This window comes from Protopterus annectens, chromosome 17.part0 (assembly GCF_019279795.1).
Source record: "Protopterus annectens isolate FY-2018-M chromosome 17.part0, PAN1.0, whole genome shotgun sequence".
NCBI classification, from domain to species: domain Eukaryota; kingdom Metazoa; phylum Chordata; order Ceratodontiformes; family Protopteridae; genus Protopterus; species Protopterus annectens.
Window position 1 is genome coordinate 757,571,958 of NC_056751.1, and position 23,007 is coordinate 757,594,964.

General features: G+C 44.4%; 1 protein-coding gene across 6 annotated transcripts in view; it reads left to right on the top strand.

Moving 5' to 3' along the window:
• Nucleotides 1–23,007, top strand: part of PLEKHA4 (pleckstrin homology domain containing A4) — a 2,050,101-nt gene that overhangs the window by 1,426,843 nt on the left and 600,251 nt on the right. For all 6 annotated transcript variants that reach the window (XM_044059475.1, XM_044059472.1, XM_044059474.1 and 3 more), the window contains one exon: nucleotides 22,800–22,868. In XM_044059475.1, the coding sequence (XP_043915410.1) occupies nucleotides 22,800–22,868 (69 nt within the window). The remainder of the gene's footprint in view (nucleotides 1–22,799; nucleotides 22,869–23,007) is intronic.

Consider the following 23,007-nt stretch of genomic DNA (forward strand, 5'->3'; position numbering starts at 1 on the left):
ACTGATATCTCAACTAATTCAGAAAGCCATCGCTTGAGAGTGACACTGATCCTCATTGCCCTTACTGGCCTCGACAGATATGGTTTCCGTTCTTCATCGTTACCTTTTGGAGCAGCCTTGGCATCTGGACCCAGTACCAGATCTGTTAACCCACCAATCGGGTCAGCTGCACCAATCTCTGCTTTCTCTAAACCTCACAGTGGTTTCTCTGATTCCAAACCTTACCGGGCTTCCTCAATATCTCGCCGGTCCGAGATATCTTGATAGCCTCTCATAAATCTTCTACCCTGAAGATTTATAGTAGCAAATGGAAACGCTTCTCTTTTGGGCAACATCAAAAACATAGATCCCTTTACTGCACCTATCCAGTCTATTCTAGACTTTCTAGCAGAACTCTTTCATTTAGGATCATCTGCATCTACCATTAGAGTTCAATTGGCTGCCATATCTAATTTTCATGTTGGTGTCTCAGGGTCTAGCATCATGGCTCACAAACTCTGTAAAGCCTTTTAAGGGCTTATTTCTTCTCAAACCTCCAATCAAAGATCCCCGCCTCAATGGGATTTGAACTTGGTTCTGGCATCCTTAATCCTTCCCCTTCGAAGGGCTTCATGTTCTCTGAAGTTGCTTTCTTGGAAGACACTTTTCTGGTAGCTATAACTTCAGCGAGAAGGGTATCTGAACTCCATGCTCTGTACAGTCGTCCTCCTTACTTAGTGTTTAACAAAGATAGGGTATCCCTCCGTACTAATCCATCCTTTTACCTAAAGTTTCCTCTCAAGTAAACCTAAACCAAATTATTGATCTCCCGCCTTTTTCTCTAACTATTCAAACAGGTCGGAACAAAAGCTACATTTTTTGGATGTTCATCGCCAACTTAGATATTACTTAGACAGGACTAAACAATTCAGGAAATCTGATCAATTGTTTCTGTCGTATGCGGAAAGGAAATTGGGCCTTCCTGTTACTAAAGTATCCCTCTCTAGATGGCTCACCTCTACAATTCCCTTCATCTATGAGATCAGACATCAAAAACTACCCTCAAGACCTAGAGCTCATTCAACTAGGGCATTAGCTACATCCGTAGCTTTTCAGGACAGGCTGCCAATAGATTCCATTTGTGCAGCAGCCACCTGGGCTTCTCCTCATACATTCATTTCACATTACAAATTGGACATGGTTTCCAGAAGCCATGCCAACTTTGGTTCCACTGTTCTCAAGAGTCTGTTCCGATAGACCACCCGGGATAAGGTGCTAGGGACGCGGTCCCATCCAGCAAGAATGAAGGCAAGATAGACAACTTAACATTAAGAAGTTATGTACCCACCATAACGTTCCATGTTAGTTGTCTTCTTCTTGCCTTCTTTCTTGCCCCACCCTCCTTCCCCAAGCCTGGACAGACCAACAGGAATTCAGTTTGTGTTCTTCCTCTGGAAGTCGCCATTCCCACACGTTCTTCCACCTCCTTTTCTCCTTTCTTAGGTCTGCGATACCTTTCACGCAGGTTGTTTTGAGGTGGGTTTCCCTTCTCCATTCTATGGTGACTAGGGTTGCTTGGTATAGCTATCAAACGAGATCTGAGTAGTTACCGCCTAGCATTGTGGGATATAGGGGAGCCTCGAGCCGGTGGAATTAGCTCGAGCTTTTAGTATTGGCCGAGTCGGAGCCGAGGATTGTCTCCGAACCCATCCAGCAAGAAAGAAGGCGAGAAGAAGACAACTAACATGGAACGTTATGGTAGGTACATAACTTCTTATTGTAAGGTTACTATATACAGGGAGGGACACCTGAGTCATGAATAATAATTTTAAGGTTACTATTTACGGGGAAGGGACACCTGAGTCATGAATAATAATTTCAAGGTTACTATGTACTGGGAAGGGACACCTGAGTCATAAATAATTATTTTAAGGTTACTATATATGGGGAAGGGATACCTGAGTCAAGAATAATAAGTTTAAGGTTACTATATGCAGGGGAGGGACAACTGAGTCATGAATAATAATTTTAAGGTTACTATTTACGGGGAAGGGACACCTGAGTCATGAATAATAATTTCAAGGTTACTATGTACTGGGAAGGGACACCTGAGTCATAAATAATTATTTTAAGGTTACTATATATGGGGAAGGGATACCTGAGTCAAGAATAATAAGTTTAAGGTTACTATATGCAGGGGAGGGACAACTGAGTCATGAATAATTATTTTAAGGTTACTATTTACAGGGAAGGGACACCTGAGTCATGAATAATAAATGTTAAGTTGTCAATCTCGCCTTCATTCTTGCTGGATGGGATCCTCAGCTCCGACTCGGCACTTGCTTTAGCTCGAGAACTCCTTTTACCAGCTCGAGGCAACCCTATATCCCATGATGCAAGGTGGAACTACCTCAGATCTCGCTTGCTTAGCGAAAGAGGTCTCCTTTGCCAGCTGAGGTAAGTTTTTCTTTGTAAAATAAGAAAAAGAGTAGTTAGGGGTTTATTTTTCCCTTTTAGTGTCAGTTTAGTCTGTAGTTAGTTACAGCCCACCCTATTCCCTTGTTTTCAAACTTTTTTATAATCTTTAGTCTAAAGTTTTTTAGTCAGGCCTACTTCCCCATTGGTTATTCCCTTCCTGTGTGTTTGTGTAAGGGATTAATTTGTGTGTTTGTTGGGATTGTTTGTGTTTCCATCCTCCTAGGATGTCAAAGGAAGGCAAGGTCTCAGGCTTCAAGAAGTGTGACCAGTGCTGTCAGAAAATGTCTCTGACAGACGGTCACACTTCTTGTGTTTATCGCCTGGGGCCTTTGCACCTGCAGGACTCCTATGCTTTATGTCATGCTTTTAGCCAGAGAGTCCTGCAGGAAAGGAGGAATAAACTCATCCTCCGAGGCTTACTTAAGCCAGAAGGTTCTCCTCTTAAATTAGGGTCAGGAAAACCTTCTAAACCACCGAAGGCTCAGGTTACAGTGTCCAAGCCTCCTCCGGTGGCTCCGGCTGTGAGCCGACATCGGCTCGCTGGAGCCGATACATCTGCTGTTCAAGTAGTGGGTTTGGCGCCCGGCTCCGATACCCTGACTACTGCCTTGTCGGCTCGGCTGGAGCCGACACTTTATCCAGCATCGAGCCGATATCCTCGGCTCCATCTGGGGTTCAAGGGACTTCAGCTCCGATGGCTTCGACGTAAGAGATCCCGGTCCCTTCTATACTGAGTATCCACTGGCCCGGTCTCCTCTTTGTCGGAGCGAGCCATCGAGCCGATCTTGAGATCTTCCAGGCTGTCTGACCATGATTTAGAGAGGGTGGTAAGCAGGCTGTTGAAGTCTCAGGTACTGGCCCAAATGCTCCATAGCCCGCCTCAACAGACTTGGCTATAGCCCCAATCCTTGAACTTCCTCCTCCGACTCCACACCGCAGTTCAGAGCCGGAGCTTCGGGACAGCGACTGTTTCGATGCGGAGGATACATCCTTCGGCTCCATCGTCCCGGCTCCGATCTCCTCCTTGAGACCTTCCTTGGAGGGATCCGTCGCGGGTTTCCACTGTCGGCTCCGAGGGGCTAGTGGCATCGGACCCTTGTCCGACCCGCTCTCCCTCTCGGGCTTTGGCTTTGTAAGCTCGGCGCCGACATCGCCTCGAGCCTTCTCTCTTTGGAGCCGCCATTCCTGTTTCTTCGAGCGGTGTGTTCCGCCTCCCGGGAGAGGAGCCTTTGAGGTGATGAGGAGTGTCCTGGCCTCTGAGCCTGGTCAACGGTCCATCCCTCTAGCTCCTCCCTCTTCAGTGCCTGCAGATGCCTCTTGCCAACCTCTTGCTCACAGGCCCAGGGATCCATCGCCCCAAGTTTCCCCACTGGGAATTTCCTCCTCTTCGAGGTTTCTCCTGATCCTGCAGGGGAACCCCTCGGAAGAGGACGTAAGAGGAAACACACGGACTCCTGAGTCTACTACATCTGATACCGACTTAGATGAGTCGGAGGGTTCACGGTCCCCTCTGAGGATGTCTCTTTTCAGACATCCTTGAGCTCCTCAAACAGAGGGGAATTGGCCCTCCATTGACCCCTCCGAGGATGAGTCGGTATACCTGAGGCTTTTGGATCCCGACCCTCCACCTCCTGGGTGTCTCTTGCTTTTGACCCACTCATGCAGGTAGTGGCTCAAGAAGGCATGGGCGGCTCCAGATTCTGTGGAACCTGTCCCAAGAAGACCATCCAAATTCATTACGGCCCCTTCAGACAAACAGTTCCTTTCCAAGGTGTTCCGTGGATGCTATGGTGGTGGCGGCTGCCACTAAGAAGGAATTGGCGGATCCTTCAGTACCTGTCCATCCTCCTAATAAGGACTCTAGGACCATGGACAGGTATGGAAAGCGGATGTTTTCTTCAGCGACCTTTGCTATCGTCGCTGAATTATCTTTGTCACTTCACCAGGCTTCAACGAGATGTTCTCAAGGAACTGGGAGAAGTAGTCCAGGATCCTTCTGCTGCTGGGGCTCAGGAAAAGATTGCCTCGCAGCTTGCTATCCTGAATTCCATATCTAACTCCTCCATGCGGCTCATATCCTATGCGGCCGATGGAGCGAGCAGGGCCGCAGGCACAGGAGTTGCTCTTAGACACCAAGCCTGGATGCGGCTTTGTAATTTTATGGACCCCTTTAAGGCGTCCTTCACTAATACCCCCTTTGATGGTTCGGCTTTGTTCGGACCTCAGGTGAAGGATACCTTGACCAGGTGTGAGCAGGACGGTAAAACTCTTTCTGCCGTTGGAGTCCAGTTTTCCACTCCTTCTAGACCATACCCCAAGGGTCAGAAAGGGGAAGATGTGGTTCGTAAAGACCAAGGAGCTACACCAGACACACGTGGACAGTTTACCCTCAGAGGCAGAGGGGGTAACAATAATAAACGCCGCCCTAGAGGCAGGGGGGCAGTCAAAACCAGAGCAACAGGGAGTCGCCAACTGAGAAGCCCTTTCAGAATTACTGAGGTGTTGACCGACTGTCCACCCTTGGAGGCAGTCGGAAGGATTTTGCTGTACCCAGTAGCCTGGCAATCCCTATCTCAAGAGATGTGGGTACAGTCGATTATATCCGAGGGTTTACAAAATCCCTTCAAAGGTTTCGCACTCTTCAATCCCTTCCAGACATCTCACCCGGTCAAAGGGATTTGGCAGAACAGGAGGTTTCAAAGCTCCTAGAAAAAAGAGCCGTCCAGACTGTGCCAGCAGACCAGGTAGAATCCGGCGTCTACTCCAGATTCTTTTGGTCCCCAAAAGGACGGGAGATTGGAGACCAATATTAGACCTGAGCAATCTGAACAGATTTGTCAAGAAGGCAAGATCCCGGATGGTCACGCTCCAGTCCATTCTGCCCTTTCTGGGCAAGGACAACTGGATGTGCTCTATAGACCTTCAGGATGCGTACTATCACATAAAGATTCACAGACGCCCAGAAGGTTTCTCCGCCGCTAGGGACCAGTCATTACCAATTCAGAGCCCTGCCCTTTGGCCTCACTTCAGCCACCAGAGTGTTTACCAAATGCATGGCAGTGGTCACAGCTCATCTGAGACGTCGAGGATTCCAGGTGTTTCCCTATTTGGACGACAGGCTCCTCCGCCACCACCAAGTGTCAGCTTCTTCAGTCCAAAGACTACACTCTACAGCTTTGCAGGAGTTTGGGAATTTCAGTAAACTTCGAAAAATCTTCTCTGCTGCCTTGCCAATCTATCACCTTTATAGGCGAGAATTAAACACCGCCAAAATGTTAGCCAGACTAACAGATCAAAGAATTCTGGACATCCAAAATTTGTTCGGCTTCTTTTGCAAAGCAACAAGATCAAAGCCAGATTTATACTGAAGGTTCTAGGTCTTATGGCTGCGCCATTGTTCTTCTACCACTGGCTCACTTCCACATGCTTCTGCAGTGGATGCTATTCACGCAGTGGTCACCACAGTCTCCCGATGAGGCACAAAATCTTGGTAACACAGTCGTGCGAGCTCATCTGAACTGGTGGATATCTTCCCTCTTCTTCATCAGGGCCAACCCTTTATTCCCCCTCCTCCAGTTGCCACAGTCACTACGGATGCCTCTCTGATCTGGTGGGGGGGCATTATCAGGGCAGGATGGTCCATGGGACGTGGCAACCCATAGAATACCATCTGCACATAAATGTCCTGGAGATGAGAGCAGTGCTTTTAACGTTGCAAGCCCTCAACGACTTTCTTCCCACGGGGACTATTGCAGTACAGACGGACAACATGTCCGTAGTCTGGTACATCAACAAGCAGGGCGGGACCAGGTCCTATCCGTTATGTCGAGAAGCTCTCAGACTTTGGCAGTGGGCGATCTCTTCTCAGCGGTTTCTGATAGCAACGCACATCCCCGGCAGGTCCAACCTATTAGCGGACAGGCTGAGCAGATCCATTCTGATGCCTCACGAGTGGTCTCTCAATCAATCTGTAGTGGATCAGATTTTTCTGAAGTGGGGCACTCCTTGTTGCGATCTTTTGCTACTCCTCAAAACAACAAGTGCCCGATTTCTTCACTCTCTTCCCTTCCAGGCCAACCTCTGAGAGACTCTCTAACCCAGGATTGGCCCCGGGACTTCTGCACGCTTTTCCTCCTTTTCCCTTGATTCCACAAGTCATTCAGAAAGCCACCGCTTTGAGAGCCAAGTTGATCCTCATTGCCCCATATTGGCCTCGACAAATTTGGTTTCCGTCTCTGCATCGTCACCTTCTGGTGCAGCCCTGGCATCTGGACCCAGTTCCGGATCTCTTGATCCACCAATCGGGTCAGCAGCACCGGGCCATTCATTCTCTCAACCTCACTGCTTGGTTGCTCCACTTCCTACCCTAGCCAGGCTACCGATGATTTCGGACTCAGTCAGAGACATTTTAGTCTCTTCCTTGAAGTCATCCACTAGGACTGTTTATGCTAGCAAGTGGCGACGTTTTTCTATTTGGGCGAATTCCAGAAATATTGACCCCTTTACTGCTCCTGTACATTCGGTTTTAGATTTCCTGGTGGAGGTTTTTCATTCAGGATCCTCGTCATCTACAGTCAAAGTACAACTGGCTGCTATTTCTAAGTATCATGTTGGCCTGCATGACAATAACATTATGTCTCATAGGTTATGCAAGGCCTTTCTCAGAGGAGTTTTCTCCTAAAACCACCTATAAAGCATCCTCCTCCGCAATGGGATCTAAACTTAATGTTGGCATCCTTGATACTACCTCCCTTGAACCGTCTGCTTCATGTTCTTTGAAGTTATTGACCTGGAAAACTATATTTTTACTGGCTGTCACTTCTGCAAGAAGGGTTTCGAGATTCAAGCTCTCTGCATCCGTTCCTTATTTGGTTTTTCATAAGGACAGGGTATCATTAAGAACTAACCCTTCCTTTCTTCCCAAAGTTGTATCTCAAACCAACATTAACCAATCTATAGATCTACCAGTCTTTTTCCCAAACTATTCGACAGAGCTGAACAGAAACTGCATTTTTGGATGTCCATCGTCAGCTCAGGTACTATTTGCATAGAACTAAACAATTCAGAAAATCGGACCAACTATTTGTCTCCTATGCAGAAAACAGGATAGGTCTTCCAGTATCTAAAGTGACCTTATCCAGATGGTTGACTTCCACTATTTCCTATGTGTACTCTCTCAGGGCAAACAGCTATCTTCTAAGCCAAAAGCACACTCAACCAGGAGTCTATCCACTTCTGCAGCTTTTCAGGATAGACTACCCATTGATACCATTTGTGCAGCAGCTACTTGGGCCACACCTCATACCTTTGTCTCTCATTACAAGTTGGACTTGGCCTCTAGAGATAGGGCCAGTTTTGGTTCCACAGTTCTCAAGAGTCTGTTCCATTGAGCCACCGGGATACAGGTGCTAGGACGCAGTCCCATCCAGCAGAATGAAGGCGAGATTGACAACTTAACATTTAGAAGTTATGTACCTACCATAACGTTCCATGTTAGTTGTCTTCTCTGCTTCTTTCTTGCCCTCCCTCCTTCCCCTGGCCTGGACAGATCTTGAGAGTTCCTATTAGATTGTTTCCTCCGTAATGCGTTGTTAGAGGATTTCTTTTAGGAACCATTGTTCCTATTTCTGTTAGGATAGTCTTTAGCAAGGTTAGTTAGCTGCCAAACGAGATCTGAGGTAGTTCCGCCTTGCATCATGGGATATAGGGTTGCCTCGAGCTGGTAAAAGGAGTTCTCGAGCTAAAGCAAGTGCCGAGTTGGAGCCGAGGATCGGCTCCGAACCCATCCAGCAAGAAAAAAGGCGAGAGAAGACAACTAACATGGAACGTTATGGTAGGTACATAACTTCTAATTTTAAGATTACTATGTACTGGGAAGGGACACCTGAGTCATAAATAATTATTTTAAGGTTACTATATATGGGGAAGGGATACCTGAGTCAAGAATAATAAGTTTAAGGTTACTATATGCAGGGGAGGGACAACTGAGTCATGAATAATTATTTTAAGGTTACTATTTACGGGGAAGGGACACCTGACTCATGAATAATAATTTTAAGATTACTATGTACGGGGAAGGGACGCCTGATTCATGAATAATAATTTTAAGGTTACTATATACAGGGGAGGGACACCTGGGTCATGAATAATAATTTTAAGGTTACTATGTCCAGGGAAGGGACACCTGAGTCATGAATAATAATTTTACGGTTACTATGTATGGGGAAGGGACACCTGAGTCATGAGTAATAATTTTAAAGTTACTATATACAGGGGAGGGACACCTGAGTCATGAATAATAATTTTAAGGTTACTATATACAGGGAAGGGACACTTGAGTCATGAATAATAATTTTAAGGTTACTATGTATGGGGAAGGGACACCTGAGTCATGAGTAATAATTTTAATAGTTACTAAGTACGGGGAAGGGAGACCTGAGCCATGAATAATAATTTTAAGGTTACTATATATGGGGAAGGGGCACTTGAGTCGGGAATAATAATTTTAAGGTTACTATATAGAGGGGAGGGACACCTGAGTCATGAATAATAATTTTAAGGTTACTATATACAGGGGAGGGACACCAAAGTCATGAATAATAATTTTAAGGTTACTATATACAGGGGAGGGACACCTGAGTTATGAATAATAATTTTAAGGTTACTGTATATGGAGAATGGACCCCTGAGCCATGAATAATAATTTTAAGGTTATAATATATGGGGAAGGGACAGCTGAGTCCTGAATAATAATTTTAAGGTTACTATAGAAAGGGGAAGGGACATCTGAGCCTTGAATAATAATTTTAAGGTTACTATATACGGGGAAGGGACACTTCAGTCATAAATAATAATTTTAAGGTTACTATATACAGGGAAGGGTCACTTAATAATATAATAATTACTTAATAGTATAATAATTTTATTTATTTATTTTTTCATTTAACATTTGTTAACCAGGAAAGTCCGACTTCTAACAAAGCCAAATTTCAGCGGAGGCTCAGGGAGAAATGCTCCAGATGCATGTCTTTGTAATGTGTGAGGAAACTGGACCACCTGGAGAAAACCCACACAAACGCAGGGAGGACATGCAGACTCCAAACAGAAGGTGCCCCAGCCAAGAATCGAACCAAAGAACCTCTTGCTCTGAGATGGCAACGCTACCGCTGCACCACTACATCGTCAGTTTTAAGGTTACTATAGGGGAGGGGCACTTGAGTCATGGATAATAATTTTAAGGTTACTATATACGGGGAAGGGACACCTGAGTCACGAATAATCATTTTAAGGTTACTATATACAGGGGTGGGACACCTGAGTCATGAATAATAATTTAAGGTTACTATATACAGGGGTGGGACACCTGAGTCATGAATAATAATTTTAAGGTTACTATATACAGGGGAGGGTCACCTGAGTCATGAATAATAATTTTAAGGTTACTGTATACAGTGAAGCGACACCTGAGCCATGAATAATAATTTTAAGGTTAGTATGTACAGGGAAGGGACACCTGAGTCACAAATAATAATTTTAAGGTTACTATATATGGCGAAGGCACACCTGAGTTATGAATCATAATTTCAAGGTTACTGTGTACGGAGAAGGGACACCAGAGTCATGAATAATCATTTTTCAGCTTACTATGTATGGGGAAGTGAAACCTGAGTCATGAATAATAATTTTAAGGCTTACTGTATACACGGAAGGAACACCTGAGTCATGAATAATAATTTTAATGTTACTATATACAGATGAGGGACACCGGAATCATAAATAATAATTTTAAGGTTACTATATACAGTTGTGGGACACCTGCAGCAAGAGTAATAATTGTAAGGTTACTATATACAGGGGATTGACACTTGAGTCATAAATAATAATTTTTAGATTACTGTATACGGGGAAGGGACCCCTGAGTCTTGAATAAAAATTTTAAGGTTACTATATACAGGGGAGGGACACCTGAGTCATGAAAAATAATTTTAAGGTTACTGTATACAGTGGAGGGACACCTGAGTCATGTATAATATCGTTAAGGTTACGGTATACGGAGAAGGGACACCAGAGTCATGAATAATAATTTTAAGGTTACTATATACAGGGGAGGGACACCTGAGTCATGTATAACAATTTTAAGGTTACTGTAAATGGGGAAGGGACAACTGAGTCATGAATAATAATTTTAAGGTTGCTATCTACGGGGAGGGGACACCTGAGCCATGAATAATAATTTTAAGGCTACTATGTAAGGGGAAGGGGCACCTGAGTCATGAATAATAATTTCAAGGTTACTATGTACGGGGAAGGGACACCTAAGTTATGAATAATAATTTCAAGGTTACTTTGTACGGGGAAGGGACACCTGAGCCATGGATAATAATTTTAACGTTACTATGTACAGGGAAGGGACACCTGAGTCATCAATAATAATTTTAAGGTTACTATATACAGGGGAGGCACACCTGAGTCATGCATAATAATTTTAAAGTTACTGTATATGGGGAAGGGACACCTGAGTCATGAATAATAATTTTAAGGTTACTATTTACGGGGAAGGGACACCTGAGTCATGAATAATGATTTTATGGTTACTATGTACAGGGAAGGGACATCTGATTCATGAATAATCATTTTAAGGTTACTATGTACAGGGAAGGGACACCTGAGCCATGAACAACAATTTTAAAGTTACTATGTATGGGGAAGGGACACCTGTGTCATGAATAATATTTTTAAGGTTTCTACGTATGGGGAAGGGACACCTGAGTCATGAATAATAATTTTAAGGTTACTATATATGGGGAAGGGACACCTGAGTCATGAATAATAATTTTTAGGTTACTATGTATGGGGAAGGGACACCTGAGTCCTGAGCAATAATTTTAAGGTTACTATATACGGGAAAGGGACACCTGAGTCATGAATAATAATTTTAAAGTTACTATGTATGGGGAAGGGACACCTAAGTCATGAATAATAATTTTAAGGTTACTATGCATGGGGAAGGGACACCTGAGTCCTGAGTAATAATTTTAAGGTTACTATATATGGGAAAGTGATACCTGAGTCATGAATAATAATTTTAAGGTTACTATGTATGGGGAAGGGACACCTAAGTCATGAATAATAATTTTAAGGTTACTATATACAGGGGAGGGACACCTGAGTCATGAATAATCATTTTAAGGTTACTATATATGGGGAAGGGTCACCTGAGTCATGAATAATAATTTTAAGGTTACTATGTATGGGGAAGGGACACCTGAGTCATGAATAATAATTTTAAGGTTACTATATACAGGGGAGGGACACCTGAGTCATGAATAACAATTTTAAGATTACTCTATATGGGGAAGGCATCCCTGAGTCATGAATAATAATTTTAAGGTTACTATATACAGGGGAGGGACATCTGCGTCATGAATAATAATTTTAAGGTTACTGTATATAGGGAAGGGTCACCTGAGTCATGAATAATAATTCTAAGGTTACTGTATACAGGGGAGGGACACCTGAGTAATGAATAATAATTTTAAGGTTACTATGTACAGGGGAGGGGCACCTGAGTCATGCATAATAATTTTAAGGTTACTGTATATGGGGAACGGATCCCTGACCAATGAATAATAATTTTAAGGTTACTATATATGGGGAAGGGACATCTGAGTCATGAATAATAATTTTAAGGTTACTATGTATGGGGAAGGGACACCTGTGTCATGAATAATAATTTTAAGGTTACTATATATGGGGAAGGGTCACCTGAGTCATGAGTAATAATTTTAAGTTTACTATATACAGGGAAGGGACACCTGAGTCATGAATAATAATTTTAAGGTTACTGTATACAGGGGAGGGACACCTGAGTCATGAATAATAATTGTAAGGTTATTATATTTGGGGAAGGGACACGAGTCATGAATAATAATTTTTAGATTGCTTGATCCCACAATGTAATTTTTTTCCTTTTTCCTTATTTGACATTTGGATATAGTGTAAATATGGATATAGTACAGTTTGTTCTAAATAAGTGTTTCTTTTTGATATGCGTTTTACTTCATTAACTGGCAAAATAAAAACAAATTGCATTGCAATGTTTTGAACTGCTTACCTAAATAAAATTCTTCGTAGCAAATCAAAGATTGTTGACAGATTTCTAACAACGGCAGTCCTACACAGTGGGATGTTTTCTGAATGGATGGGACGTATGTCTTCTTGCTTTCTCCTGAAACCTCCTGCAGGGTTACATGGGGAAAACTGCAGTGGTATATTAGTAATCTGTGCATGCCTCCTATGGCACAATACATGAACTGAAGGATTCCTGTGAACAGACATGGTAAATACATCTATAAGTATGACCCGGCTTCCAACAGCAAATGTTAAAACATTTAATTTTAGTCTGTTGGGACTGTGTTGGAGCATCCAGTCAATACAGAACAGCAGGTCTGAACAATCAAGTTCAATTTGTATCTGCTTGAAGGAGATGAAAGCAGTTTTCAAGGCTATAATAGCCTTTCAGGAAAAAACGGTAACCATGTCACTTTCAAATCAGTACTGAAAACACTGTAGTAATGTGCTACATAAACAAGCAAGGATGGACTGGGAACTTTGCAATTCCAAGAAGCAATCTGGATTTGGAAATGGGTCTTATGCCACACCCTTTCACTCTCAATAATTCATACTGCAGGTCTGCAGAATCATTTAACAAATATTTCAAGTGGTAAGATAACTTTAATCCATAAATGGAAACCAAATCCACACATATTTTGGGAAACTCTGCAGATGTGTTGCCTTTACTATGTTACCATGCAAGATATTTTGGAAGCTGTCTCTAGAAATAAAAAAAGACTTTGATACTGGTAGGAAAAACAGACACATGCTTTTTATTTCCATCATCTGCTGTTATGAATGGAAGCACCAGATGTTCATGGAGCCATTAAGATGCTAAAAGCACTTTGTAGATGGAATGATACAATCTCGGATGTGAGAAGTAAAGTGATATGTATTCTAATTAAGCACAATCTACTCTTATGTTTTTAACAGTGTAGCACATATTAGAGACTTAGGTGCTATCAGTCCATTTTCATAGAGCATTGTCCAAACTCATTGTCATGTACTCATTTTACTGATGGGTAGATGGAAGTTGTGATTGTGTCACATGGCAGCTCTTCTCCTTATCACATGTCTATGTTACTAGGCAGAATTGCATGTAGGACATACCCAGCACAATGTTGTTCAAATGCAGCACATATTAGTATAAGTTAATAATGTACAGCTCTTCATTTTAAAAAGTGCATATAAAAATCCATTAAAAAACAGATGTGTATTACATAACCAAAGGAAATAACATGCTTATCTGTATAGAGAAGCTGTCAGATGGACTGCAGACTATATTTCCCATACAATACAACTTAGAGGCATGGTTCATAGGTGTGTACTAGGCTAAAGACCACAAGGGCCTTTTTAAGCCTATCCACGCATCCCAAATCTCTGGCAAGTTCTGGTACCCTTGATAAGTGTAAGCAGGGTCTTGGGAGATGAAACATTTATAAGCAGGGGCCTTGGAGATGACCCATTTACAAGCAGGGTCTTGGGAGATGAAACATTTACAAGCAGGGGCCTTGGAGATGACCCATTTATAAGCAGGGGCCTTGGAGATGACCCATTTACAGGCTGCTTGTGTCCATTAGAGACAGAGGTGACAAACCAGGTCTGAATTTCCTGTTGCCCATCCAGCTGTCCAAGTTACACATGAATTGAGTTACAGATAAACTCTGCTTTAGATGGATGGGGAATCTGCTCCAGAGAAGGGTCTGGGATTCATACTTGTCTCTCCAGCAGGTCCTATTTATGTCGGAGCCAAGGTTTAAGTCTTTAGAATGGGTAATTCTGGTGCTGTTTGTTTTGTGGATATGCAGGAGGTCAATCAGGGTGGAGTCTGACAATGGCCTGTATGCCAGGTATAGATATGCCTGCAACAGCCTGTAGGACGCAGAATACAGGGGTAGGGCCTTGAGGCGGTCTGCTTAGGACATGTTACTAATGTTCTGTATTCTTTTAGTAAGGGACCTCTGTGGATGTTCCAGTTGTTGAATGTGCCTTCAGTAGTTGGATGTGCTTCCAGTTCTTGGAGGGCCCAGAGAATGGACTGCTTTTGGCGTGGTAGTGCTGCAGGTGATCCTGTAGCTGTTTTCTTTCCAGGGTATCCTGGTACTTAATGCAAACTATTCAAATGCTTTAATTTATTGTTACAGTAGTCCTCTCAAAACACAAGAGTACACTCATATAAGACACCATAGCACTAGCACTTTGACAAAAGGTAAGAGTATAGTTGGGTAAGAAACTTACTGTAGCATTAGGACTTCGATAACAGGTATGAGAACAGTCATGTAAGACACTTACCATAGCACTACTGTGACAAAAGGTAAGACTGCAGTCGTGTAAGACACTTACCATAGCACTACTGTGACAAAAGGTAAGACTGCAGTCGTGTAAGATACTTACAGTAGCACATTGACAAAAGGTAAAAGTACTTACCATAGCAATAGCAGTTTGAGGAAAGGTAAGAGCACAGTCTTGTAAGATACTTACCACAGCACCAACACTTCAACAAAAGGTAAAAGCACAGTCATGTAAAATACCACAGCACAAGCACTTCTGATAAAAGATAAGCACACAGTTGAATAAGATACTTAACACAGCAGTAGTAAGAGCTAAGAGTACAGTCATGTAACATACTTACCACAGCATTAGCACTTCGACAAATGATTAAAGTACAGTCATGTAAGATACTTACTATAGCAGTAGCACTTTGACAAATGGTCACCGAAACAGTAGAACTACCCTTCTTCCATCCCCTGAACGAGTTGTACATATTTTGTTCTTGTAACTATTTGTGTTTCAGTATTCTGCATTTATTCCTTGGAATGTTTATGCTAGTGGTATTATTTGTGGAAGGTAATAGTCTGCAAAAAAATGCTTCCATATGAATGCCAGTTAGGGCTTGAAAAACAAAAGAAAGTTTTTAGGAATGCTGTGTAGGGTCCCATTGCGTAGAACACTGGTGTGAGACCAGCATTGATCTTCATAGAGACAGATGGGGGATGATGAAATCTCAAGAGAGAAAAGAAGAGAACACAAGCAGGTAAAATCTAGATATTGTGATTTACTGTTACAGTGACTTCTCCTTGAAGATTGTATAGAACCTTATGCAACTATACAATCATCCAAGAAGTTAGTTACAGAGACTTCTCAAATGATAATGCTGAAAGGAACACAGGTTGAGCACTGTATCAGGTATGCTGTGATGATGTCGTGAATTACTTGGCTTAGTGTTCTAGGCCCATCCTTACCAAATATTGTCTATAGAAGAAATGTCAGGGTTAAAAATTTAGATGTAATTTCTATAAGGTGAGATGTTAAGTTGTCAATCTCGCCTTCATTCTTGCTGGATGGGTTCGGAGCCGAACCTCGGCTCCGACTCGGCCACTTACTAAAGCTCGAGAGCTAATTTTACCAGCTCGAGGCAACCCTATATCCCATGATGCTAGGCGACAACTACCCAGATACCATTTGCCGCTTTGCTGACGAGGTGCGTTTTACCGGCTCTTGGTAAGTGTTGGGATTTTCATTACTTCAAAGTCACCTTTGAAACTTAGCTTTCCCACTCCCTTTCTTTGTTTAGTTAGCTAACAGTTATATTACACCCCTTTTCCCGTTAGCGCTAAATTTTTTTCCCCTTTTATCCATTTTAATCCCTCCCCCTACTTTAGGCCTTAGGCCTGCTCCTTTCCTAGTTCCTGACAGGGATTATCTGCTGTGTCTGTGGTGCGCTTGTGTATCCCTGTTTAACTAGTTTGCTTGGATTGGGTGTATGTGTGTGGGTGTGTGTGTGTGTGTGTGTGTGTGTGTTTTTTACTTGTGCCTTCTTCGACAATACTATGTCGAAGGACACAAAGGTCTCAGGCTTCAAGAAGTGTGACTCGTGCTGTCAGAAGATGTCTCTGACAGACGGTCACACTTCTTGTGTTTACTGCCTGGGACCCCTGCACCTGCAGGACTCTTGTTCTGTGTGCCATGCATTCTGCCCAAGAGTCCTGCAGGAGCACAGGAACAAATTAATATTAAGGGGCTTATTAAAGCCCGAAGGCTCCCCGCCTAAGTCCGTGCCGGGGAAGCCCTCGAAGCCAGCAAAACTGTCGGTTCCGAGTCCTAAGCCTTCGGCTGCTGGCTCATCATCTGTGGCAACATCGGCTTTGGCTGGAGCTGATGCTTCGGTGCTGCAGCTTCCAACTTCGGCTCCACTCGGCGCCGATACTGCTGAGCCTTTACTTTCACGGTCGGTTCCAGCTGGAGCCGACGTATCTTCAGCTCCTTCGGCTCCATCCATCTCCAGAAAAAGATCCAGATCTCCATCTCTGGAATCAATCCATTCGGCTCTAGGGTCACCCTTGCTCTTGGAGCGGAGCCATCGGAGCCGTTCTTCTCGGTCGTCCAGACTTTCCGACCATGACCTCGAGAGAGTGGTCAGTAGACTGTTAAAGTCTCAGGCACTGGCCCAAATGCTTCATAGCCCGTCTCATCAGACAGTGGCTATTTCAACTCTACCTACTATTCCTCCTTCGACTCTCCCTCAGAGTTCAGAGCCGTGACTGTTGTGGCATCAGAGCCGATACCTCCCCCTTCAGCTCTGTCGTCTTCTGCTCCGATCTCCTCCTTGATACCTTCATTGGAGAGATCCGGGCGCCTGGTCTCTCTCGCTGGCTCCGAGGGGTCAAGTGGCATCGGACCCTTGTCCGACCCCGTTCTCCCTCTCGGAGTGTCGGCGCTGATGAGCTTGGCCCCGACATCGGCTTTGGAGCCGTCCCTGTCGGTGCGGCCTGGGGTTCCCACCTCTTCGGATCGGGAGCCCTTTGGCCTATCTGATAGGGGAGCCTTCGAGGTGATGAGGAGTGTACTAGCCCCAGGGCACGGTCAATAGTCAGCTCCATCAGCTCCTCCCACTACAGTGCCTGCTGATGTCTCTTCCCACTCTCTTGCTCCCGGACCCAGAGACCCAACGCCTCAGGTTTCCCCACTGGGAATATCTTCCTCTTCCGAGGCTTCTCCTGACCCTTCAGGTGAACCTCCGTGCAAGAGGACATGTAAGAGGAAGCATGTGGACTCCCCTGAGTCCATTACGTCCTATACTGACTTGGATGAGTCGGAAGGATCCCCAAGGTCCCCCTCTGAGGATGTCTCCTTCTCAGACATCCTTGAAATCCTGAAACAGAGGGGGGAACTGGTCTTCCCTTAATCCTTCTGAGGACGAGTCGGTTTGCCTGGAGGCATTTGGTTCTCGACCCTCCACCTCCTGGGTGTCTCCGCCTTTTGACCCCCTTATGGACGTGGTGGCACGAAAGGCATGGATGGCCCTGGATTCGGTGGAACCCACCCCATGGAGGCCTTCTAAATTTATTACGGCTCCAACGGATAGGCAATTTCTAACAAAAGGTGTCCCGGTTGATGCCATGGTGGTGGCTGCAGCCACCAAGAAGGAACTAGCTGAAACTTCAATACCTATCCATCCTCCTAACAAGGATTCTAGGACTATGGATAGGTACGGCAAGCGGATGTTTTCTTCAGCGACCTTTGCCATGCGTCGCTGAATTACTTGTGTCACTTCACCCGCCTTCAGAGAGATGTTCTCAAAGAGTTGGGTGAAGTTTTACAGGATCCATCAGCTGCTGGGTCCCAAGAGAAAATCAGCTCACAGCTGGGAACCCTAAACTCCATTGTTAACTCCTCCATGCGGCTCATTTCCTATGCAGCCGATGGAGCGAGTAGGGCTGCAGGCACAGGTGTGGCCTTAAGGCGTCACGCCTGGATGCGGCTTTGTAATTTTGCAGACCCCTTCAAGGCATCCTTCACTAACTCCCCCTTTGATGGTTCGACGTTGTTCGGCCTTCAAGTGAAAGACACCTTTACCAGATGCGAGCAAGATGGCAAGACTCTTTCTGCCGTAGGAGTCCATTTCTCCACCCCTTCCAGACCATATCCTAAGGGTCAAAAGGGTGGAAAAATGTGGTTCCGCAAATCACAAGGAGTCACACCTGACGCAAGAGGTCAGTTTGCCCCCAGAGGCAGAGAGGGTAACAACAACAGACGCCGCCCAAGAGGCAGAGGGGGTCCGCAGAATCAGGGAAACAGAGAGTCTCTCTCTCTGACAAACCCTTCCAACATCCCTGAGATGTTGCCTGACTGTCCACCTTCGGAGGCAGTCGGGGGAAGATTATCACTGTACCCAAAGGCCTGGCTCTCCCTTACTTTAGACAAATGGGTACAGTCGGTTATATCCGAGGGTTACAAAATTCCCTTTATCCAAACCCCAACGCAACAAAAGGGATCCCTTCCAGATGTTCCACCCAGTCTAAGGGAACAAGCAGTGCTAGAAATTTCAAAACTACTAGCAAAAAGGGCCATCCAGCCAGTCCCAGCAGACCAAATAGGATCCGGAGTCTACTCAAAGTTCTTTTTGGTACCAAAAAAAACAGGGGACTGGAGACCAATATTAGATCTCAGAAAACTAAACAAGTTTGTAAAAAAGACAAGGTTCCAGATGGTCACGCTACAGTCCATTCTACCCTTTCTGGGCAAGGACAATTGGATGTGCTCTGTGGACCTTAAGGACGCATACTATCACATCAAAATTCACAGGCGCTCCAGGAGGTTTCTCCGCTTCCGGCTGGGGGCCAGTCACTACCAATTCAGAGCCCTGCCCTTTGGTCTCACTACAGCCCCCAGAGTGTTCACCAAATGTATGGCAGCGGTTATGGCTCACCTGAGGCATCAAGGATTCCAGGTGTTTCCATATCTAGACGACTGGCTCCTCACCGCCACCACCAGGCATCAACTTCTTCAGGCCAGAGATTACACCATCCACATTTGCAGAGGGCTAGGAATCTCTATAAATTTCAAAAAGTCTCCCTTGTCGCCTTGTCAATCTACTACCTTTATGGACGCCAACTTGGACACCATGCAGCTTTCAGCAAAGCTAACAGATCAAAGGATTTTAGATATCCAAAATCATGTCCATGTTCTGCTTCAGAGCGACAGAATTCAGGCCAGGTATGTCCTGAAAGTATTAGGGCTCATGGCGGCCGCCATCACACTTCTTCCTCTTGCCCATTTTTACATGTGTCTTCTACAGTGGATGCTTTTCACCCAATGGTCTTTCCAACAACTCCCCATGCACTACAAGATCATGATAACTCCAATTTGCAAAAATCATCTCTCTTGGTGGATGAGCTCCCATCAAGTCCATCAAGGCAGACCCTTTATTCCCCCCTCTCCGGTCACCACGGTCACATCGGATGCCTCCCTGATCGGGTGGGAGGGGCATTTTCAGGGCAGGACAGTCCACGGCACATGGCAACCTTTCAAATGCCACCTGCACATAAATATCCTGGAGATGAGAGCAGTGCTTTTGACGTTGCAAGCCCTCCAAGACTCTCTTCCCCTGGGGACTATTGCAATCCGAATGGACAATATGTCCGTAGTGTGGTATATCAACAAGCAGGGCAAAACCAAGTCCTATCCCCTGTGTCGAGAAGCTCTCAGACTCTGGCAATGGGCGATCTCTTCTCAGCAGTTTCTGATAGCAATGCATATCCCTGGGAAGTCCAACATCATAGCGGACAGGTTGAGCAGAGCTATCCTCATGCCACACGAGTGGTCTCTCAAACAATCTGTGACGGAAGAGATTTTTCAGAAGTGGGGCCTTCCTTGCTGCGATCTTTTTGCTACACCTCAAAACAGCACTCTCTTCCCCCTGCCAGGCCATCCCCCCAGAGACGCTCTAGTCCACGATTGGCCTAGGGGACTTCTCTACGCTTTTCCACCCCTTCCGTTAATATCACAGGTAATTCAGAAAGCGACCGCCTTGAGAGCCGCGATGATTCTCATTGCCCCTTATTGGTCTCAACAGATATGGTTCCCATTCCTACATTGTTATCTTTTGGTACAGCCTTGGCATCTGGATCCAGTGCCAGATCTGTTGACCCATCAGTCGGGGCAGCTGCACCAATCCCTTCATTCTCTCAACCTCACTGCTTGGTTGCTCCACTTCTGTCCCTAGCCAGGCTTCCTATGATTTCAAATCCCATCAGGAATATTATAGTAGCTTCCCTTAAATCTTCTACCAGAAGGATTTACACTAGTAAATGGCAACGTTTTTCTTTCTGGGAAAAGGCTAGAAATATAGATCCGTTCACTGCTCCAATTCACTCGGTCTTAGATTTCCTAGCTGAAATTTTTCATTCAGGGTCTTCATCCTCCACAGTAAAAGTTCAGTTGGCAGCCATTTCAAATTTTCACATAGGTCTGTCGGACTGCAGCATCATGTCCCATAAGCTTTGCAAAGCATTCCTGAGAGGTGCCTTTTTACTCAAACCTCCAATCAAAGATCCTCCACCACAGTGGGATCTAAACCTAGTTTTAACATCCTTGATTCTACCTCCCTTTAAACCTGCGGCTTCCTGTTCACTGAAATTACTTTCCTGGAAAACACTCTTCCTGGTCGCTGTTACATCTGCTAGGAGAGTATCTGAACTTCATGCCCTCTGCATTCGTCCTCCTTACTTAGTCTTCCACAAAGACAGAGTTTCTCTAAGAACGAACCCCTCTTTCATACCCATGGTGGCTTCACAGACAAATTTAAATCAAACAATTGACCTCCCAGTTTTCTTCCCTAATTATACGAACAGGGCGGAGCAAAAACTGCATTGTCTGGATGTTCATTGTCAGCGCTGATATTATTTGGACAGAACTAAACAAATCAGGAAATCTGATCAACTCTTTTTATCTTATGCAGAAAATAGGAAAGGCTTTCCAGTATCCAAGGTAACTTTGTCTAGGTGGCTCTCTTCTTTGATCACGTATATTTACCAACTCAGAGGTAAAGAATTGCCTTCTAGGCCAAGAGCCCATTCAACCAGGGCACTAGCCACATCAACAGCCTTTCAAGCCAGACTACCAATAGACACTATTTGCGTGGCAGCCACATGGGCTTCTCCTCATACCATTGTATCGCATTACAAATTGGACATGGCCTCCAGAAGCAGGGCAAACTTTGGTTCCACCGTTCTCAAGAGTCTGTTCCAATGAGCCACCCAGGATGAAGGTGCTAGGGACGCGGTCCCATCCAGAAAGAATGAAGGTGAGATTGACAACTTAACATTGAGAAGATATGTACCTACCATAACGTTCCATGTTAGTTGTCTTTTCTCACCTTCTTTCTTGTGTCCTGCCCACCATCCCCCTAGCCTGGACAGACTGAGAAGTTTTTCCCCCTTCTTTGAAGGGTCCTGATCTTGCATTTTTAGCCAAATACCTTGTCCTAGGGTAACTTCAGCTTTGATAGCGATCCTTTCGGGGTTATCCTTTTCCTCCTCCTCTCCAGTTGGAGAACTATATTGCCTAGGTTGTTTTTTCAGCTACCAAATGTGATCTGGGTAGTTATCGCCTAGCATTATGGGATATAGGGTTGCCTCGAGCCAATAAAATTAGCTCTCGAGCTTTAGTAAGTGGCTGAGTTGGAGCCGAGGTTCGACTCCGAACCCATCCAGCAAGAAGGAAGGCGAGAGAAGACAACTAACATGGAACGTTATGGTAGGTACATAACTTCTCATTTATTAACGCTAGCCTTTCTCAACCAATTTGTACTGACACCGGGCCCATAACTGAATCCTGGATCATTGGCACCAGAATCAGGTCTCAGTCCTTCTGCACCTTAAAACTGTCACCTGATACATTCTGGTGTACTATCATCAGGTTAAAAATGAGTTTCACGCAGATAAGTGATGTGGTCCAGGCATGAATACCAAGGGAAATTCATTTGTGCAGACATTTGAACATCTGGTTAATTTGTGCTGTAGTTTAGTTTTCATTCCATCAAGGATGACAGATTTCTAAATCCCAGCCTTTACATTTATAACTGCTAATTTATAGTCTCAAACAGCTGATTTGTACATCTAAATTACAAACAAAAACTTCTGGAACTTATTTGCTGGATAAATTATGCAGCTGCAAGGAGAAATTAAGAAACTGAAAAACTGTCTTTGGATTTTCATTAGCTTATGTTAAATGTATTTTGAATACCTTTTCAAGGAGACATATATCACACTGTTTAAATATTTTGTTAAGGATATGTCTTACAGCCCCTTCTGAAATTAAGTAAGTTGCATCTCTGCCTTTAAGCACAGTTAACGCTAACAACTTGCTCTTGAAGTACATGTAAAACGAACAGTAAAATATCTGCTTGGGTACACTTGTCATCTTATCTTTTTATTTATTTTTTGTAGACACCTACATCTGAAATATATCGGGAAAGACTTCACCAGACGGTCAGATTAACAGAAAGTGATGTTGATGTAAGCATGTTCGCACCCTTTGCTGATATTGCATGCAAACTAAATATGTTGTATGACTATCTTTATTTTTATGCTCCATTGCCAAAGGTAAACAAACTGCTGCTTTGCACGTAGTAGATAGTGGGAGGGCACACCCTAG